The following is a 21,361-nucleotide window of genomic DNA, read 5'->3' on the forward strand; positions in this document are numbered from 1 at the left end:
CCGACATCTACTTAAGCTGCCATCCCAAAGTCTATCTAGAGTTAATCCCTGCTCATCCCAAGAAGTAGAAACATGGGTCCCAGGGGTGAGGAACCTGATGGCCGCACGCACTCCATCCCTCCAAACTACATGGGGACATCCCCTGAGGGCACCAGTACAAGATGTGTCCCTGTGACAGACAACGTGTGCAGTAAACACACAAGTGTCATCAGATTTAAATATCCCCTATATCAGTTTGGCCCCAGCAAATTGAGGTGAGTGCGGAGCCAGAATATGTAAAATGTGTCCAGCCTGGGTGGCCCCAGACCCACCAAATTCTGCACCTCAAGCTGCCCAAGGTTTTGGACTCTGGCCGAGTTGTCGGATCATGGCCGAGATGTCACATCACATTCTGTCTGAGGTGTCGAATTGTGACAGAGATGTGGGATCCTTGCTGAGGTTTCGGATCATCGAATCCTGGCAGAGTTGTCGGATTCTGACCGTGTTGTCAGATACTGGCTGAGGTGTCGGATACTGGCCGAGATGTCAGATCCTGGCTGCTCTCCAGATTGGATTAAGAGTTAATTATTCCACAATACTAGAAAGACTTGCTCTCTGTATGCAGGGCATCCTGGCAAGGGAGGAGAAGAGACTCAGGTGAGCAGAGAAGGGGGGGTGATAACGAGAACCTGCTCTTGGCACTCTGTCCAATCACCGTACAGGTCAGGAACATGGAGAGGAGCAGCCGGGGCTCTTGGCTGTCACTTTGTCAGCAGGACACGGTGGTGATCCTCTGTCCTCATAGAATCAGTCATGTCCTTGTCTTCACTATGGCCGTGCCTCGCTCTTCTACTCCTGTGTCCCTTCTTCACCATGCAGGAGACCCCATTCCAGAGAGTCCTGGACCTTCTGTCACCAGGACAGACTGCTCTCAACTACTCCTCCGTGGCGGATCTTATAAAGCGTCTGGAAGACCGTGTGCACTGTGGAAACGTGTCGTGTGAAAAGGTAAGAAGTGGGGAGCGAGATAGTGAGAGGGACGAGTGCAAAACTTCAGAGCAGCAATCACCAGCCGCACTGGGCAAAGGGCACTAGACAGTGGGAATCAGAGGAGACGTCACCTATACAGGATCCCATAGCTTGATGAATATAGGACACCACAATGAGACGATTATAGGATGAGAGTCCCACAACTGGGCGATTATAGGATGAGGGTCCCGCAACTGGGCGATTATAGGATGAGGGTCCCGCAACTGGGCGATTATAGGATGAGGGTCCCGCAACTGGGCGATTATAGTATGAGGGTCTCGCAACTGGGCGATTATAGGATGAGGGTCCCACAACTGGGCGATTATAGGATGAGGGTCTCACAACTGGACGATTATAGGATGAGGATCTCGCAACTGGGCGATTATAGGATGAGAGTCCCGCAACTGGGCGATTATAGGATGAGGGTCCCGCAACTGGGCGATTATAGGATGAGGGTCCCGCAACTGGGCGATTATAGTATGAGGGTCTCGCAACTGGGCGATTATAGGATGAGGGTCCCACAACTGGGCGATTATAGGATGAGGGTCTCACAACTGGACGATTATAGGATGAGGATCTCGCAACTGGGCGATTATAGGATGAGGGTCTCGCAACTGGGCGATTATAGGATGAGGGTCCCGCAACTGGGCGATTATAGGATGAGGGTCCCGCAACTGGGCGATTATAGGATGAGGATCTCACAACTGGGCGATTATAGGATGAGGGTCTCACAACTGGGCGATTATAGGATGAGGGTCTCGCAACTGGGCGATTATAGGATGAGGGTCTCGCAACTGGATGATTATAGGATGAGGGTCTCACAACTGGGTGATTATAGGATGAGGGTCCCACAACTGGATGATTATAGGATGAGGGTCTCACAACTGGATGATTATAGGATGAGGGTCTTACAACTGGGCGATTATAGGATGAGGGTCCCGCAACTGGATGATTATAGGATGAGGGTCTTACAACTGGGCGATTATAGGATGAGGGTCCCACAACTGGATGATTATAGGATGAGGGTCTCACAACTGGATGATTATAGGATGAGGGTCTCACAACTGGGCGATTATAGGATGAGGATCTCACAACTGGGCGATTATAGGATGAGGGTCTCACAACTGGGCGATTATAGGATGAGGGTCTCACAACTGGGCGATTATAGGATGAGGGTCCCACAACTGGACGATTATAGGATGAGGGTCTCACAACTGGGCGATTATAGGATGAGGGTCTCACAACTGGGCGATTATAGGATGAGGGTCTCACAACTGGGCGATTATAGGATGAGGGTCTCACAACTGGGCGATTATAGGATGAGGGTCCCACAACTGGGCGACTATTGTCGAGCGCCCAATCAATAGGTCTATTATAGGATGAGAGTCCCATCAACGAGATGATTAAAATATGAAGGCCTCATGGTAGGATGATTAGGAAGAGGGTCCCATGAAACGATTATAGGATAAGGGTCCTACAACAGGGCGATTATAGGATCAGAGTAACAAAATTAGGCTGTGAATGATGATGGACATTACACTGACGAGCAAAAGGGTAACAATGACAAGAATCTGCATAACTAATCACATGCACAATACAGGGGCTTCTCACAAAATTAGAATATCATCAAAAAGTGAATTTATTTCAGTTCTTCAATACAGACAGTGACCTCCTATATTCTCTAGAGTCATTACACCCAGAGTGATCTATCTCACGGGCTTATTGCTGGTAATGTTGGTGATTATGGCTTACAGCCAATGAGAACCCAGAAGTCATTATCTCAGGAAATTAGAGTAATTCACAATAAACCCCTGTACAGGCTCCTAAGTGTTTATAAAGGTCCCTTAGTTTGTTTCAGTGGAATCATAGAATCGTAGAGTTGGAAGGGACCTCCTGGGCCATCTGGTCCAATCCCCTGCTCAAAGCAGGATTCTCTAAATCATCCCAGTCAGATGTCTGTCCAGCCTCTGTTTGAAGACTTCTATTGAAGGAGAACTCACCACCTCTGGTGGCAGCCTGTTCCACTCATTGATCACTCTAACTGTCAAAAAGTTTTTTCTAATATCTAATCTGTGTCTCCTCCCATTCAGCTTCATCCCATTGCTTCTAGTCTTTCCTTGTGCAAATGAGAATAAAGTTGATCCTTCTACAATGTGACAGCCCTTTAGATATTTGTAGACAGCTATTAAGTCTCCTCTCAGTCTTCTCTTTTGCAAACTAAACATTCCCAAATCCTGCAACCTTTCCTCATAAGACAGGGTTTGCAGACCGGTCACCATTCTGGTTCCTCTTTTCTGAACTTGCTCCAGTTTGTTGATGTCTTTTTTAAAATGTGGTGCCCAAAACTGGACACAATATTCCAGATGAGGTCTGACCAAAGAGGAGTAGAGGGAAATAATGACTTCACGTGATCTAGACTGTATGCTTCTGTTAATACATCCTAGAATTGCATTTGCCTTTTTTGCTGCTGCATCACACTGTTGACTCATATTCAGTCTGTGATCTATTAGTATACCCAAGTCTTTCACATGTGCTGTTGCTTAGCCCTATTCCTCCCATTCTGTATATGCTTTTTTCATTTTTATTGCCCAGATGTAGTACTTTGCATTTTTCCATTAAAAACCATTCTGTTAGTTGCTGCCCACTTCTCCATTTTATTTATATCTTTTTGAAGTCTCTCTCTCTCTTCTCTAGTATTAGCTATCCCTCCTAGCTTTGTGTCATCAGCAAATTTAATGAGTTTACCCTCAATTCCTTCATCTAAATCATTGATAAAGATGCTGAACAATACAGGGCCCAGGACAGAGCCCTGTGGTACCCCACTTGAGACATTCTTCCAACTGGATGTGCAGCCATTTACGACCACTCTTTGGGTCCGATCACTAAGCCAGTTATGAATCCACCTAACAGTTGCCTTGTCCATTCCATACTTAGTCATTTTTTCAATAAGGATTGTATGAGAGACTTTGTCAAATGCTTTGCTGAAGTCAAGATATACTATATCTACAGTATTTCCCTGATCCACCCAGTCAGTGATTCTGCCATAGAAGGAAATTAAGTTAGTCTGACATGACTTATTAGTTACAAACCCATGCTGACTCTTCATTCTTATCCAGGTAATGACATACATGTTGTTTAATAATTTGTTCAAAGATCTTTCCTGATATAGAAGTCAGACTCACCGGCCTATAGTTGCCTGGGTCCACCTTCTTCCCCTTTTTGTAGATAGGAACAACATTTGCTCTTCTCCAGTCTTCTGGGACTTCTCCTGTTCTCCAAGAATTTTCACAGATTATGGAAAATGGTTCAAAAATTTCTCCTGCTATCTCCTTCAGTACTCTGGGGTGTAATTCATCTGGACCTGGAGACTTGAATTCATTTAGGTTAGCTAAGTGTTCCCTCACAATCTTTGTTTACAGATATCCTGGATTCTTCTATTCCCTTAATAGGACAGTGAAGAACAGTTGATGTTACATTTCCTTTCTGAGAGAAAACAGATGCAAAATAGGAATTTAAAAGTTCGGCCTTCTCAACATCCTGTCTTACCATTTCATCATTTTCATCCTGTAAAAATCCTATAGCATCTTTGACTTTTCTTTTACTTTTGACATATCCCCAAAATCCTTTATTATTGCTTTTGATGTCTCTTGCAAGCCTCAATTCATTGTCAGCTTTAGATAATCTGATTTGTGCCCTGCAGGTTCTGCAGACAGCATTATATTCTTCTTTAGATATGCCTCCCTCTTTCCATTTTATAAACATTTTTTTCTTCCTTTTTAGCATGTGCTTAAGTTCTGTGTTCATCCATCCTGGCTTCCTTGAATGCTTCCTATTCTTCCCTCTTTTTGGAATTGTTAACAATTGTGCTTTGAGAATCTCATTTTTCAAGATTTCCCATCCTTCCTGGACATTTTTGTCTTTAAGGATATCCAGCCATTAGATCCCTCCAATTCTCTTCCTGAATCCCTTAAAATCTGCCTTTCTGAAATCTAACCTTGACGTCTGAGCCTTCACAGGTCTTCCTCCTCTAGTTATCCAAAATTCTAAAATCGCATGGTGGCTGCCTCCTAGGGTCCCAGCCACTTTTACCTCCTCAACCATTTCCTCCCTGTTTATAAGGATTAGATCCAAGGTAGCAGATCCCCTTGTTTTCTCCCCTGCCTTTTGGAAGATAAAGTTGTCAGCAAGAGAGGATAAGAATTTCCTTGACCTGTTAGTTTTGCTTTAGAGAGATTCCCAACAAATGTCTGGATAGTTGAAATCTCCCATGACAACTATGTCATATTTTTTGGAGAACTTGGCCATTTGATGCATAAAGAGTTCATCCATATCTTCAGCTTGCACAGGCGGCCTGTAGTAAATGCCTACAATGGTGTCCTTTCCATTGTTCTGTCCTTGTATTCTTACCCAAACAGTTTCCACAGAACTCCCAGTCTCTGAAGCTTCAATCTCTGTGCAGATATACGCGTTTCTAACATACAATGCGACACCTCCTCCTCGTTTATCAAGTCTGTTTCTTGCAAATAAGTTGTATCCTTCTAGTCTTGTATTCCAATCATGTGTATTGTCCCACCAAGTTTCAGTGATTCCAATGACATCATATTTCTTTTCCTGTGTTAGTAGTTCCAATTCTCCTTGTTTGTTGCCCATGCTTTGTGCATTAGTATAGAAACATTTTAGTAGGAAGACTGCTGACCTGACAGATGTCCAGAAGGCAGTCACTGACACACTCCACAAGGAGGGGAAGTCACAGAAGGTCATTGCTAAAGAAGCTGGCTGTTCACAGAGTGCTGCATCCAAAAATATTAATGGGAAGTGGAGTGGAAGGAAAAAGTGTGGTAGAAAAAGGTGCACAAGCAGCCGGGATAACCGGAGCCTGGAAAGGATTAAGAAAAGGCCATTCAGTAATGTGGGGGAGATTCACAAGGAGTGGACTGCTGCTGGAGTCATTGCTTCACACCACACACAGATGTATCCAGGACATGGGCTACAAGTGTCACATTCCTTGTGTCAGCCACTCATGAACAATAGACAGAGCCAGAAGCGTCTTACCTGGGCCAAGGAGAAGAAGAACTGGACTGTTGTCAGTGGTCGCAGAGTCTGGAGGAAGAGTGGAGAGGCCACAATCCAAGCTGCTGGAGGTCTAGTGTGATGTATCCACCATCAGTGATGGTTTGGGGAGCCATGTCATCTGCTGGTGTAGGTCCACTGTGTTTTATCAAGACCAAAGTCAGCGCAGCCGTCTACCAGGACATGTTAGAGCTCTTCATGCTTCCCTCTGCCGACAAGCTTTATGGAGATGGAAATGTCATTCTCCAGGAGGACTTGGCCCCTGTCCACACTGCCAAAAGTACCAATACCTGGTGTACACACAACAGTATCACTGGGCTTGATTGGCAGCAAACTCGTCTGACCTTAACCCCATAGAGAATCTATGGAGTATTGTAAAGATGAAGATGAGAGACACCAGACCCATCAATGCAGACGAGCTGAAGGCTGCTATCAAAGCAACCTGGGCTTCCATAACCCCTCAGGAGCGCCACAGGCTGATCGCCTCCATGCCACGCTGCATTGATGCAGTAATTGGTGCAGAAGGAGCCCGACCAAGTATTGAGGGAATTTACTGAACATACATTTCAGTAGGACATTTCAGATTTTACAATCATTTTTCAAGCTGGTGTTATAAAGTATTCTAATTTACTGAGATAATGACTTTTGGGTTTTCATTGGCTGTAAGCCATAATCATCAACATTACCAGTAGAGTTGAGCGACTTTTGTTTTTTTAGGGTCGAGTTTCGTTTCGTGAAACCCGACTTTTCCAAAAGTCGGGTCGAGCAAGATCGGCCGATTATAGGGAAAAGTCGGGGTCGTCCCGAAACACGAAACCCAATGTAAGTCAATGGGGAATAAAAGTCGGCAGTAAGAGGAGGACAGGAAACACACCTACAGTGTCCATTGGAATGCCAAAAGCATCAATTCTTCTTACTTAAGCTTGTCAACCTTAATTAACTTCATAATACAAGTTACGCACTGAAAAATGGGGGTTATTTGGATAAAGTTGTGGGGGGGGGGGGGGAGGGCTGGCTGCAGGTTTTCATGTGCCCTGGGCGAAAGAGCGCCCCTTTAACACATACCACAACTCATCATGCTCCAATAGGGCAGAGAAATAGCGGTATAGTACAATGAAAAATACTTCACTTTTTACATCTCATGACGAGGCCCATCTATTTCTCCATACAGAATCATTGGTCCCATATAATGTTTGAAATAGTATATGATGAGCTCCACATAATGCTACAGTATATGTTGGTCCCCATGGATGAAGCTCCACTGTCTTATGGGCCCAAATAATGCTCCATACATAATGGGCCCCATTTCTAATGCTCTAGTGTATAATGGGCCCTGTAAATGCTGCTCCAGTGTCTGATGTCCACCTTTGGAATGTTCCAGTGTATGGTGGGCCCCATCTATCATTCTCCAGAGTATAGTGCTCCCCAAAAATTGCTGTCCCAACATTGAAAACAATCAAATAAGTCTCCTCGCTAGCGAATCCCTGTACTAGTCTGGACTCCTTGTCGTCCCCATCTTCCATCTCACTGCACAGTATTTCAACCTTGCAAGTGCTGTGATCCTGAGCAAGCAGGGGGGGCCCACTCGTTGGCGACGGCACTAGCACAGGGCCCCTGATAGTACGGTGGTGTGTCTGATGGCGGGTGGGCCGAACCTGCACTTTCATCTGCAGCTTCCTCTTTGTCACCGTGTAAGATGGAACTGTATATGGGAAGGGTAACCTGAGTTTCATCAGGGTCATATTCAGGCCGTGTAGCGTGCGAGGGGAATGTAGTGGTCTGGGTCAATGTACCAGCAGATTCATCGAGCAGTGGCTGGGCATCAGTGCACTTGTGTCGCCCCCAGGAGTACGGTCGCCACAGTGGCATTACCTTCCTCCTAGGGAGTGTGATGTCATGCTTGGGAGCAACGAACGATCTCTCTAGCAGGTTAACTGAATGGGCGGCGTTATTCCCACGAGTCATAACCCTCCAAACAGCGTTCATGAAGGCAAAGTGTTTGTTTTACGTGGGCAGTATGGTTGCAAAGCTGAACCTTAAAGGAATGTCCAGAAGGGCACCACCAGGAGTGGAGCCTACGGTTAAATTCGACTCCACCTGGGAAACCTCAACCATGCCAGCTACAGAACAGATGCACACATTGCAAGCGTTAACGAACGAGACTCCGTCATGCCCCGCGGTCCGAGTCCGGCTTACTAGAGGGACACGCGAGGCTCTGGCACATGAGATTGGCCAATAACTGGTGTGTCATGCCCTTACATGTCCGTGGCTGCATGTGCGCTACACTGAAAAGGCCAGCGTTTGTCGCTTGCAGGTGCAGATAACCCGCTGAACAACGTTAGTGATGGGGATCACTGATTACAATTATTACTCGCGAACGATGATTTCCCAGTAAGTGCAGGTCAACCGCAGTTCCGGAATTAGGCCTAACCGTCATTCCTGAAAAAATGAAAAACTTACGTGTGCAAACCACAGGTGCTGTAACTTGCTTAACAGCTCGCCAGCCGTTCTCACGCCCAGGATTACACGTAATTGCACAAAGGTGAGAAAGGGTACCGTATCCCCGGATAACATGTATGGATAGCATAGTGTACACATTCAAAATATATGTCTATACATCAGGAGGCAGGCTCAGACGGTGTTAGGCCCAGTATGGATTGCACGTGATTGCACAAAGGTGAGAAAGGGTACCGTATCCCCGGATAACATGTATGGATAGCGTACACATTCAAAATATATGTCTATACATCAGGAGGCAGGCTCAGACGGTGTTAGGCCCAGTATGGATTGCACGTGATTGCACAAAGGTTAGAAAGGGTACCGTATCCCCGGATAACATGTATGGATAGCGTACACATTCAAAATATATGTCTATACATCAGGAGGCAGGCTCAAACGGTGTCAGGCACAGTATGGATTTGACGGCCCAGACTACACAGCGGAGGAGCAGGGAGAGGTGAAGATTGCAAATGCTGGGGCAATGCCCAAGCAAGGGGGGCCCACTCGTGGGCGTCGGTACTGGCACTGGGCCCCTCATAGTACGGCGGTGTGTCTGACGGCGGGTGTGCACCACCACCGTCAGAGACACTTGATTGCACTATGAGGGACCCTGTGCCAGTGCCCGCGCCCAAGAGTCGGCCTACCCACCTGTCCAGGGCAACGGCACTCGCATGGTGCCGTGCGCTAGGTGGTGACCCCGGGCCGTGGGGGGGGGAAGCAGCACAGTTAGGGAGTTTTAGAAAGTGGCATATGTTGATGTTGGACATTCAGCTGATGCAAAAGGTGAAATAGGTCAAGTCCCAGGAAGAGGTGGACCAAAGCAAGCCATTTTTCTGTCACCCTATGTGTCATCAGGGGAAGGTGGGACAAAATCCTTGGAAACCCATGCATGGTTCATTTTAATGAAGGTTAGATCATCCACATTTTGGGTTGACAGACGGGTCCTTTTTTCTGTCAGGATTGATCCAGCTGCACTGAAGACTCTTTCCCATAGCACACTTGCAGCTGGGCAAGTGAGCTCCTGTAAGGCATATTGTGCCAATTCAGGCCAGGTGTCCAGTTTAGCGGCCCAATAGTCAAAGGGGAATGACCTGTGTGGGAGAACATCGATATGGGAGGAAAAGTAGTTTGTAACCATAGTTGACAACTGCTGTCTCCTGTCACTTTCCATCGATGCAGTATTACCAGTTGTGTGAGCGGGACTTGAAAAATCAGTCCACAACATTGTCATGAAACCCCTGTCTCCAACGCCACTTCTGCTGTGTGCACCATGAACACCTCTGCCAAGCTGCCTCCGGCCCGTACGGCTCGTGTGAGAACCATCACCGCTGCTGTGTGCTGGGAATGCCTCAAGCAACCGATTTACCAGAGTTGCTTGTTTATTAGCCAATATTAGGTCAAGGTTGTCCTGTGGCATGATGTTTTGTAATTTGCCTTTATAGCGTGGATCCAGGATGCTGGCCAACCAGTAGTCGTCATCGTTCATCATTTTGGCAATGCGGGGGTCCCTTTTTAGGATCTGCAAGGCATAATCTGACATGTGGGCCAATGTTCCCGGTGTCAATGATGCACTGCGAGTGCTAGTTGGAGGAGCACTTTCTGGCAAATCCACATCCCTCCAGTCACGCACAAACCCTGTACCAGACCTTGCCACGCCAACATTTTCACTTGCCCCACGAGATGCATCCTCCTCCCCTAAGTAATCATCCCCATCATCCTCCTCCTCCTCTTCTTCCTCCACCTCGTCCAGGAGAGGTCCCTGAGCAGACAATGGCTGAATGTCATCAAGGATTCCCTCCTCCTCTTCCTCCTCATCAACATTGGCTGCAGAAGCCTGCTCCTTAAGGTGCGTCAAAGTTTGCATGAGCAGACGCATAAGTGGGATGCTCATGCTTAGGATGGCGTCGTCTGCGCTTACCAGCCGTGTGCATTCCTCAAAACACTGAAGGACTTTACAGAGGTCTTTCAGCTTCGACCACTGCACACCTGTCAACTCCATGTCTGCTCTCAGAGTGCCTGGCCGTGTATCCTCCCACAAATGCATTATGGCCTGCCTCTGCTCGCACAGCCGCTCCACCATGTGCAGGGTGGAGTTCCACCTTGTTGCAATGTCGATAATGAGGCGGTGGTTGGGAAGGTGGAGCAATCGCTGCAGCTTCTGCATACGAACGGAGTGTGCAGGCGACCGGCGGATGTGCGCGCACAGTCTTCGCACCTTCTGGAGCAGGGCTGTTAACTCCGGATAATTTTTGAGGAAGCACTGCACCACCAGGTTCAAGGTGTGAGCCAAGCAAGGTATGTGGCTGAGTTTTGAAAGGGCTATGGCTGCCACAAAATTACGGCCGTTATCACTAACTACCTTGCCTGCCTCAAGATGTACACTGCCCAGCCATGACTCAGTTTGTCGCTTCAAGTGCTCGGCCAGCACCTCGGCGGTGTGTCTGTCGCCCAAACACATCATCTGCAACACAGCCTGCTGACGCTTTCCACTAGCTGCTCGATAGGGGGACACCTCGTGTGCAACAGTGGCAGCTGCAGATGGAGTGCTCGTACGACTGCGCTCTGTGGACGAGCTTTCGCTTCTGGAGGAGGAGGAGGAGGAGGGTCGAACGCCTACAGCCAACTGTTTCCTATACCATGGGCTAGGCAGCACTGTCCCACCACCGCTGTCCCCTGTGGACCCTGCATCCACCACATTAACCCAGTGCGCAGTGATGGACACAACGGCCCTGGCCATGCCGACTGGACCATGCATCAGTTGTGAGGTGCACCTTTCCGCTCACTGACTGCTTGAGTGCATGGACAATGCGGTCTTTCACATGATGGTGGAGGGCTGGGATGGCTTTGCGAGAGAAGAAGTGGCGACTGGGCGTGGTACTGCATAGGCCATGAGTTCGCGGAAAGCTGCGCTTTCCACCAACCGAAAGGGCATCATCTCAAACGAGATTAGTTTGGCAATGTGGGCGTTCAAACCCAGTGTACGCGGATGAGAGACTGAGTACTTTCTTGACCTACTCATAGTGTCTGGGAGGGTGAGCTGGACTTGAGAGCTGCATATGGTGGAAGTAGCTGTGGACAGGGCGGACTGAGAGAGGGTTGATGATGGTGATGGAGTTGTTGTTCTTTCTGATGGCCTAGAATCAGTCTTTCGTTGATATAACAGTGGGATTCCCTGACTGCTGTGGCCTTGCAACGACACCTCAACATTTGCTGCTGTGCTAACCGGTGGGCTTACAGTGGGGGAAACAATGTAGCGTTGCTGACTACCTTCGTTGTGATCAGTTGCACTTGTGGCACTTGAGGTTTGGTGTTGTGTCCACGCTTGCAAGTGCATGGTGTTTAAATGTCTAAGCATGCAACTGGTATTCAAATTTTTCAGATTTTTCCCTCGGCTAAAGGTCTTTGCGCACTTCTTACAGATAACCTTGGCCTGATCATGAGGATTTTGTTCAAAAAAGTGCCACACTGCACTCTTCCTACTTTGGCAGACATTTTGCGGTCTAGCACGCTGTGATCTTTTGACCGTCTGGACAAGCTGTCCAGCAACTCTTTTGATTTTTGGAACCTGTCTTTGGAGTGCTCCGGGCCTGCCAGATAACAGCTGTTGCGATGTCGATGTCTGCTGTGGATGCTCCTCATCTGAGCTATTGGAAGCAGCACCCTCTTCCCCCAATGGATGCCAATCTGGGTCAACAACTGGGTCATCCATCACCTCCTCTTCAATGTCATGTGCACCTTCCTCTGTGTCACCGTGTATGGTGGTATAGTGTGCGGGAAGGGGCACCTGAGTCTCATCAGGGTCAGAATCTGGCTCTGTACACTGCGAGGACAATGTAGTGCTCTGAGTGAATGTACCAGCAGAATCATCTATCAGCGGCTGTGCATCAGTGCACTCCATGTCAGATTCATCTTGGCCTGGGTAATTCACCATTTCACTTGATAATCCAGGCATGGTATGTGAAAACAGCTCCATGGAGTAATCAGTAGTATGGCCTGCGTCATCCTTCAATCTTGGTTGGGGTGAAGGACACAAGGAAAGGTGTGGTTTATGAACATGAGCCTCCAATGACGACTCAGTGCTTTTACTTTTTACAACTGAAGAAGAGGAGGCGATAGAGCTGGAGGCTGAGTCAGCAATGTAAGACAAAACTTTTTCCTGATGCTCTGGCTTTAAAAGCGGTTTGCCAACTCCTAGAAAACTAAGCGTTCGAGTCCTTATGTAGCCAGACGATGACACAGGGTCAGCACCTCCTGCATTCGGTCCTATTTTGCTCTTGCCACTACAATCAGATCCACCACCAACACCATCATTACCAGCTGCCAACCCCCGCCCAATTCCACGGCCTCTTCCACCAGCCTTCCTCATTTTTGGTAGAAATGTAGACAAAATCCAACAAACTATATAGTAATGTAAAACAAGGTACAAGGTGTCTATAGGACAGGGGAGATTTTGAATTTCAGCAGACACTTGTGGACACTGGACACTTTTGGATTGTGTGAGGCCCACTGAATATCTGAGCACTATGTCACAGGCTCGATGGCACAGCTGTGACCAAATTGACTAGAGGATAAGTGAGATTTTGAATTTCTGCAGACACTTGTGGACACTGGACACTTTTGGATTGTGTGAGGCCCACTGAATATCTGAGCACTATGTCACAGGCTCGATGGCATAGCTGTGACCAAAGTGACTAGAGGATAAGTGAGATTTTGAATTTCTGCACACACTAGTGGACACTGGACACTTTTGGATTGTGTGAGGCCCACTGAATATCTGAGCGCTATGTCACAGGCTCGATGGCACAGCTGTGACCAAAGTGACTAGAGGATAACGGAGATTTTGAATTTCTGCTCACACTTGTGGACACTGGACACTTTTGGATTGTGTGAGCCCACTGAATATCTGAGCGCTATGTCACAGGCTCGATGGCACAGCTGTGACCAAAGTGACTAGAGGATAACGGAGATTTTGAATTTCTGCTCACACTAGTGGACACTGGACACTTTTGGATTGTGTGAGGCCCACTGAATATCACAGCGCTATGTCACAGGCAGAAATTGGCTAGTGTATCACAAACTACAAGGTGTATGTAGAATTTGGCAGAATACGAATCTCCCTAGAGTGCAGGTCTGTAAGAACGGAACATGTCCTCGACTTATTCTCACAGAGTGACACAGATAGCTTCACTGTGGCTGTGATAACAGCCGTTACACGGTACTGTGTGAGGAGCGTACACCGCTGTATGGTGTGAAAACATGCACGCTCAGTACCTCAGCAGGACAAAAAAAAAAATTGGGATTGCTTTTAAAAAAGCAGTTTGCATTGCAGAGCAGTGGGGAAACAGCAATGCAGGAATGTCAGGAAGCCTTAGAAGGCAGCCCAACAACCAACACCACTGATACACCACTATATAGCCTCCCCTTGCACTGCACACACAGTGACTGGTGTGTTGTACAGGCACAATCGCTAGCAGCAGAAGCAGTTTTTTGGTCTTCTTCCCTGCCTAACGCTCTCCCTACAGAATCAGCAGCAGCAACCTCTCCCTATGCTAAGATCGGCAGAAGTAAGATGGCGGTCGGCGTGCACGCCCTTTTATACCCCCTGTGACGCCCACCAAAGCAAGCCAATCACTTGCATGCCCTTCTGAAAGATGGTGGTGACCCGTGCCTATGTCATCACGTTGCCCACATGTCCGTGGATCCTGATTGGCTGAAAAAGAGCGCAAAACAAACTTTTGAAACGCGACTTTGGCGCGTAAGTCGCCGACCTCGTGGCCGACCTCATCCTAGGGTCGGGTTTCGTTTCATGAAACCCGACTTTGCCAAAAGTCGGCGACTTTTGAAATTTTTCAACCCGTTTCGCTCAACTCTAATTACCAGAAATAAACCCGTGAGGTAGATCACTCTGTGTAATGGCTCTATAGAATAGAGGAGAGTCACTGTCTGTAGTGAAGAACTGAAAGAAATTCACTTTTTGATGGTATTCTAATTTTCTGAGAAGCTCCTGTTTCTGCAAGTCAAATTTATGTCTGACATGGCCAACATGATTGTCTATAAGGTGATGGTGGTCTGTCTCACATTCTAAGCAGTGGATGGTGGGATGTGGAGCCTGAGAGTCAGAAGTCTAAACATTGTTACTCTTTTGCGCGTTAGTGAACTATGTAAGATTAGGATCTCATAATAATGTGATGACCGACATTAAAGAATGGTGATATGGTGGAGTGAAGTATTAAATGGCGGAGTATTACAGGGTGGAGGATAACAGGACAGAGTATTACAGGGCGGAGTATTACAGGGCGGAGTATAACAGGACAGAATATTACAGGGCGGAGTATAACAGGACAGAGTATTACAGGGCGGAGTATTACAGGGCGGAGTATAACAGGACAGAGTATAACAGGACAGAGTATAACAGGACAGAGTATAACAGGACAGAGTATAACAGGACAGAGTATAACAGGACAGAGTATAACAGGACAGAGTATAACAGGACAGAGTATTACAGGGCGGAGTATTACAGGGCGGAGTATTACAGGGCGGAGTATTACAGGGTGGAGTATTACAGGGCGGAGTATAACAGGACAGAGTATTACAGGGCGGAGTATAACAGGACAGAGTATTACAGGGCGGAGTATAACAGGACGGAGTATAACAGGACGGAGTATAACAGGACAGAGTATAACAGGACAGAGTATTACAGGACGGAGTATTACAGGGCGGAGTATTACAGGGTGGAGTATTACAGGGTGGAGTATTACAGGGCGGAGTATTACAGGGCGGAGTATTACAGGGCGGAGTATTACAGGGCAGAGTATTACAGGGCAGAGTATTACAGGGCAGAGTATTACAGGGCAGAGTATTACAGGGCGGAGTATTACAGGGCGGAGTATTACAGGGCGGAGTATTACAGGGCGGAGTATTACATGGCAGAATATTACAGGGCAGAATATTACAGGGCAGAATATTACAGGGCGGAGTATAACAGGACAGAGTATTACAGGGCGGAGTATTACAGGGCGGAGTATAACAGGACAGAGTATAACAGGACAGAGTATAACAGGACAGAGTATAACAGGACAGAGTATAACAGGACAGAGTATAACAGGACAGAGTATAACAGGACAGAGTATTACAGGGCGGAGTATTACAGGACAGAGTATTACAGGGCGGAGTATTACAGGGTGGAGTATTACAGGGCGGAGTATAACAGGACAGAGTATTACAGGGCGGAGTATAACAGGACGGAGTATTACAGGGCGGAGTATAACAGGACAGAGTATAACAGGACAGAGTATAACAGGACAGAGTATAACAGGACAGAGTATTACAGGGCGGAGTATTACAGGGCGGAGTATTACAGGGCGGAGTATTACAGGGCGGAGTATTACAGGGCGGAGTATAACAGGACAGAGTATTACAGGGCGGAGTATAACAGGACGGAGTATTACAGGGCGGAGTATAACAGGACAGAGTATAACAGGACAGAGTATAACAGGGCGGAGTATTACAGGACAGAGTATTACAGGGCAGAGTATTACAGGGCAGAGTATTACAGGGCAGAGTATTACAGGGCAGAGTATTACAGGGCAGAGTATTACAGGGCAGAGTATTACAGGGCAGAGTATTACAGGGCGGAGTATTACAGGGCGGAGTATTACAGGGCGGAGTATTACAGGGCGGAGTATTACATGGCAGAATATTACAGGGCAGAATATTACAGGGCAGAATATTACAGGGCGGAGTATAACAGGACAGAGTATTACAGGGCGGAGTATTACAGGGCGGAGTATAACAGGACAGAGTATAACAGGACAGAGTATAACAGGACAGAGTATAACAGGACAGAGTATAACAGGACAGAGTATTACAGGGCGGAGTATTACAGGACAGAGTATTACAGGGCGGAGTATAACAGGACGGAGTATTACAGGGCGGAGTATAACAGGACAGAGTATAACAGGACGGAGTATAACAGGACGGAGTATTACAGGGCGGAGTATAACAGGACAGAGTATAACAGGACAGAGTATAACAGGACAGAGTATTACAGGGCGGAGTATTACAGGGCGGAGTATTACAGGGCGGAGTATTACAGGGTGGAGTATTACAGGGCGGAGTATAACAGGACAGAGTATTACAGGGCGGAGTATAACAGGACGGAGTATTACAAGGCGGAGTATAACAGGACAGAGTATAACAGGACAGAGTATAACAGGACAGAGTATTACAGGGCGGAGTATTACAGGACAGAGTATTACAGGGCGGAGTATTACAGGGCGGAGTATTACAGGGCGGAGTATAACAGGACAGAGTATAACAGGACAGAGTATAACAGGACAGAGTATTACAGGGCGGAGTATTACAGGGCGGAGTATTACAGGGCGGAGTATAACAGGACAGAGTATAACAGGACAGAGTATTACAGGGCGGAGTATTACAGGGCGGAGTATTACAGGACAGAGTATTACAGGGTGGAGTATTACAGGGCGGAGTATAACAGGACAGAGTATAACAGGACAGAGTATAACAGGACAGAGTATAACAGGACAGAGTATAACAGGACAGAGTATTACAGGGCGGAGTATTACAGGGCGGAGTATAACAGGACAGAGTATAACAGGACAGAGTATAACAGGACAGAGTATTACAGGACAGAGTATTACAGGACAGAGTATTACAGGACAGAGTATTACAGGGCGGAGTATTACAGGGCGGAGTATAACAGGACAGAGTATTACAGGGCGGAGTATAACAGGACAGAGTATAACAGGACAGAGTATAACAGGACAGAGTATTACAGGGCGGAGTATTACAGGGCGGAGTATTACAGGGCGGAGTATTACAGGGCGGAGTATTACAGGGCGGAGTATTACAGGGCGGAGTATAACAGGACAGAGTATTACAGGACAGAGTATTACAGGACAGAGTATTACAGGGTGGAGTATTACAGGGCGGAGTATAACAGGACAGAGTATTACAGGGCGGAGTATAACAGGACAGAGTATAACAGGACAGAGTATAACAGGACAGAGTATTACAGGGCGGAGTATAACAGGGCGGAGTATAACAGGACAGAGTATAACAGGACAGAGTATAACAGGACAGAGTATTACAGGACAGAGTATTACAGGGTGGAGTATTACAGGGCGGAGTATTACAGGGCGGAGTATTACAGGGCGGAGTATAACAGGGCGGAGTATAACAGGACAGAGTATAACAGGACAGAGTATAACAGGACAGAGTATAACAGGACAGAGTATAACAGGACAGAGTATTACAGGGCGGAGTATTACAGGGCGGAGTATTACAGGGCGGAGTATAACAGGACAGAGTATAACAGGACAGAGTATTACAGGGCGGAGTATTACAGGGCGGAGTATTACAGGACAGAGTATTACAGGGTGGAGTATTACAGGGCGGAGTATAACAGGACAGAGTATAACAGGACAGAGTATAACAGGACAGAGTATAACAGGACAGAGTATAACAGGACAGAGTATTACAGGGCGGAGTATTACAGGGCGGAGTATAACAGGACAGAGTATAACAGGACAGAGTATAACAGGACAGAGTATTACAGGACAGAGTATTACAGGGTGGAGTATTACAGGGCGGAGTATAACAGGACAGAGTATTACAGGGCGGAGTATAACAGGACAGAGTATAACAGGACAGAGTATAACAGGACAGAGTATTACAGGGCGGAGTATTACAGGGCGGAGTATTACAGGGCGGAGTATTACAGGGCGGAGTATTACAGGGCGGAGTATTACAGGGCGGAGTATAACAGGACAGAGTATTACAGGACAGAGTATTACAGGACAGAGTATTACAGGGTGGAGTATTACAGGGCGGAGTATAACAGGACAGAGTATTACAGGGCGGAGTATAACAGGACAGAGTATAACAGGACAGAGTATAACAGGACAGAGTATTACAGGGCGGAGTATAACAGGGCGGAGTATAACAGGACAGAGTATAACAGGACAGAGTATAACAGGACAGAGTATTACAGGACAGAGTATTACAGGGTGGAGTATTACAGGGCGGAGTATTACAGGGCGGAGTATAACAGGACAGAGTATTACAGGGCGGAGTATAACAGGACAGAGTATAACAGGACAGAGTATTACAGGGCGGAGTATTACAGGGCGGAGTATTACAGGGCGGAGTATTACAGGGCGGAGTATTACAGGGCGGAGTATTACAGGGCGGAGTATTACAGGGCGGAGTATTACAGGGCGGAGTATTACAGGGTGGAGGATAACAGGACAGAGTATTACAGGGCGGAGTATTACAGGGTGGAGGATAACAGGACAGAGTATTACAGGGCGGAGTATTACAGGGCGGAGGATAACAGGACAGAGTATTACAGGGCGGAGTATTACAGGGTGGAGGATAACAGGACAGAGTATTACAGGGCGGAGTACTACAGGGCGGAGTATTACAGGGCGGAGTATTACAGGGCGGAGTATTACAGGGCGGAGTATTACAGGGCGGAGTATTACAGGGCGGAGTATTACAGGGCGGAGTATAACAGGACAGAGTATAACAGGACAGAGTATTACAGGGCGGAGTATTACAGGACAGAGTATTACAGGGCGGAGTATTACAGGGCGGAGTATTACAGGGCGGAGTATTACAGGGTGGAGTATTACAGGGTGGAGTATTACAGGGTGGAGTATTACAGGGCGGAGTATTACAGGGCGGAGTATAACAGGACAGAGTATTACAGGGCGGAGTATAACAGGACAGAGTATTACAGGGCGGAGTATAACAGGACAGAGTATAACAGGACAGAGTATTACAGGGCGGAGTATTACAGGGCGGAGTATTACAGGGCGGAGTATTACAGGGTGGAGTATTACAGGGCGGAGTATTACAGGGCGGAGTATTACAGGGCGGAGTATTACAGGGCGGAGTATTACAGGACAGAGTATTACAGGGCGGAGTATTACAGGGTGGAGGATAACAGGACAGAGTATTACAGGGCGGAGTATAACAGGACAGAGTATAACAGGACAGAGTATAACAGGACAGAGTATAACAGGACAGAGTATAACAGGACAGAGTATAACAGGACAGAGTATAACAGGACAGAGTATAACAGGACAGAGTATAACAGGACAGAGTATAACAGGGCGGAGTATTACAGGACAGAGTATAACAGGACAGAGTATAACAGGACAGAGTATTACAGGGCGGAGTATTACAGGGCGGAGTATTACAGGGCGGAGTATAACAGGACAGAGTATAACAGGACAGAGAATAACAGGACAGAGTATTACAGGGCGGAGTATTACAGGGCGGAGTATTACAGGGCGGAGTATAACAGGGCGGAGTATAACAGGACAGAGTATAACAGGACAGAGTATTACAGGGCGGAGTATTACTGGGCGGAGTATTACAGGGCGGAGTATTACAGGGCGGAGTATTACAGGACAGAGTATTACAGGACAGAGTATTACAGGACAGAGTATTACAGGGCGGAGTACTACAGGGCGGAGTATTACAGGGCGGAGTATTACAGGGCGGAGTATTACAGGGCGGAGTATTACAGGGCGGAGTATAACAGGACAGAGTATAACAGGACAGAGTATAACAGGACAGAGTATAACAGGACAGAGTATAACAGGACAGAGTATAACAGGACAGAGTATAACAGGGCGGAGTATTACAGGACAGAGTATAACAGGACAGAGTATAACAGGACAGAGTATTACAGGGCGGAGTATTACAGGGCGGAGTATTACAGGGCGGAGTATAACAGGACAGAGTATAACAGGACAGAGAATAACAGGACAGAGTATTACAGGGCGGAGTATTACAGGGCGGAGTATTACAGGGCGGAGTATAACAGGGCGGAGTATAACAGGACAGAGTATAACAGGACAGAGTATAACAGGACAGAGTATTACAGGGCGGAGTATTACTGGGCGGAGTATTACAGGGCGGAGTATTACAGGGCGGAGTATTACAGGACAGAGTATTACAGGACAGAGTATTACAGGACAGAGTATTACAGGGCGGAGTACTACAGGGCGGAGTATTACAGGGCGGAGTATTACAGGGCGGAGTATTACAGGGCGGAGTATTACAGGGCGGAGTATAACAGGACAGAGTATAACAGGACAGAGTATTACAGGGCGGAGTATTACAGGACAGAGTATTACAGGGCGGAGTATTACAGGGCGGAGTATTACAGGGCGGAGTATTACAGGGTGGAGTATTACAGGGTGGAGTATTACAGGGTGGAGTATTACAGGGCGGAGTATTACAGGGCGGAGTATAACAGGACAGAGTATTACAGGGCGGAGTATAACAGGACAGAGTATTACAGGGCGGAGTATAACAGGACAGAGTATTACAGGGCGGAGTATTACAGGGCGGAGTATTACAGGGCGGAGTATAACAGGACAGAGTATAACAGGACAGAGTATTACAGGGCGGAGTATTACAGGACAGAGTATTACAGGGCGGAGTATTACAGGGCGGAGTATTACAGGGCGGAGTATAACAGGACAGAGTATTACAGGACAGAGTATTACAGGACAGAGTATTACAGGGTGGAGTATTACAGGGCGGAGTATAACAGGACAGAGTATTACAGGGCGGAGTATAACAGGACAGAGTATAACAGGACAGAGTATAACAGGACAGAGTATTACAGGGCGGAGTATAACAGGGCGGAGTATAACAGGACAGAGTATAACAGGACAGAGTATAACAGGACAGAGTATTACAGGACAGAGTATTACAGGACAGAGTATTACAGGGTGGAGTA

The 21,361-nt window shown here is 47.2% G+C and overlaps 1 protein-coding gene across 2 annotated transcripts in view; it reads left to right on the forward strand.

Moving 5' to 3' along the window:
• Window positions 1–668: 668 nt before the first annotated feature.
• SLC39A4 (solute carrier family 39 member 4) overlaps window positions 669–21,361 on the forward strand; it is a 138,125-nt gene continuing 117,432 nt past the window's right edge. Inside the window, exon 1 of one of the 2 annotated variants that reach the window (XM_073556537.1) lies at window positions 669–987. In XM_073556537.1, coding sequence (XP_073412638.1) covers window positions 793–987 — 195 coding nt within the window. In that variant the 5' untranslated portion in view covers window positions 669–792. The remainder of the gene's footprint in view (window positions 988–21,361) is intronic. The other variant, XM_073556536.1, reaches the window with a different exon arrangement.

Source organism: Dendrobates tinctorius, unplaced genomic scaffold (genome assembly GCF_039654945.1).
Source record: "Dendrobates tinctorius isolate UK_male_01 unplaced genomic scaffold, ASM3965494v1 ptg000235l, whole genome shotgun sequence".
NCBI lineage: Eukaryota > Metazoa > Chordata > Amphibia > Anura > Dendrobatidae > Dendrobates > Dendrobates tinctorius.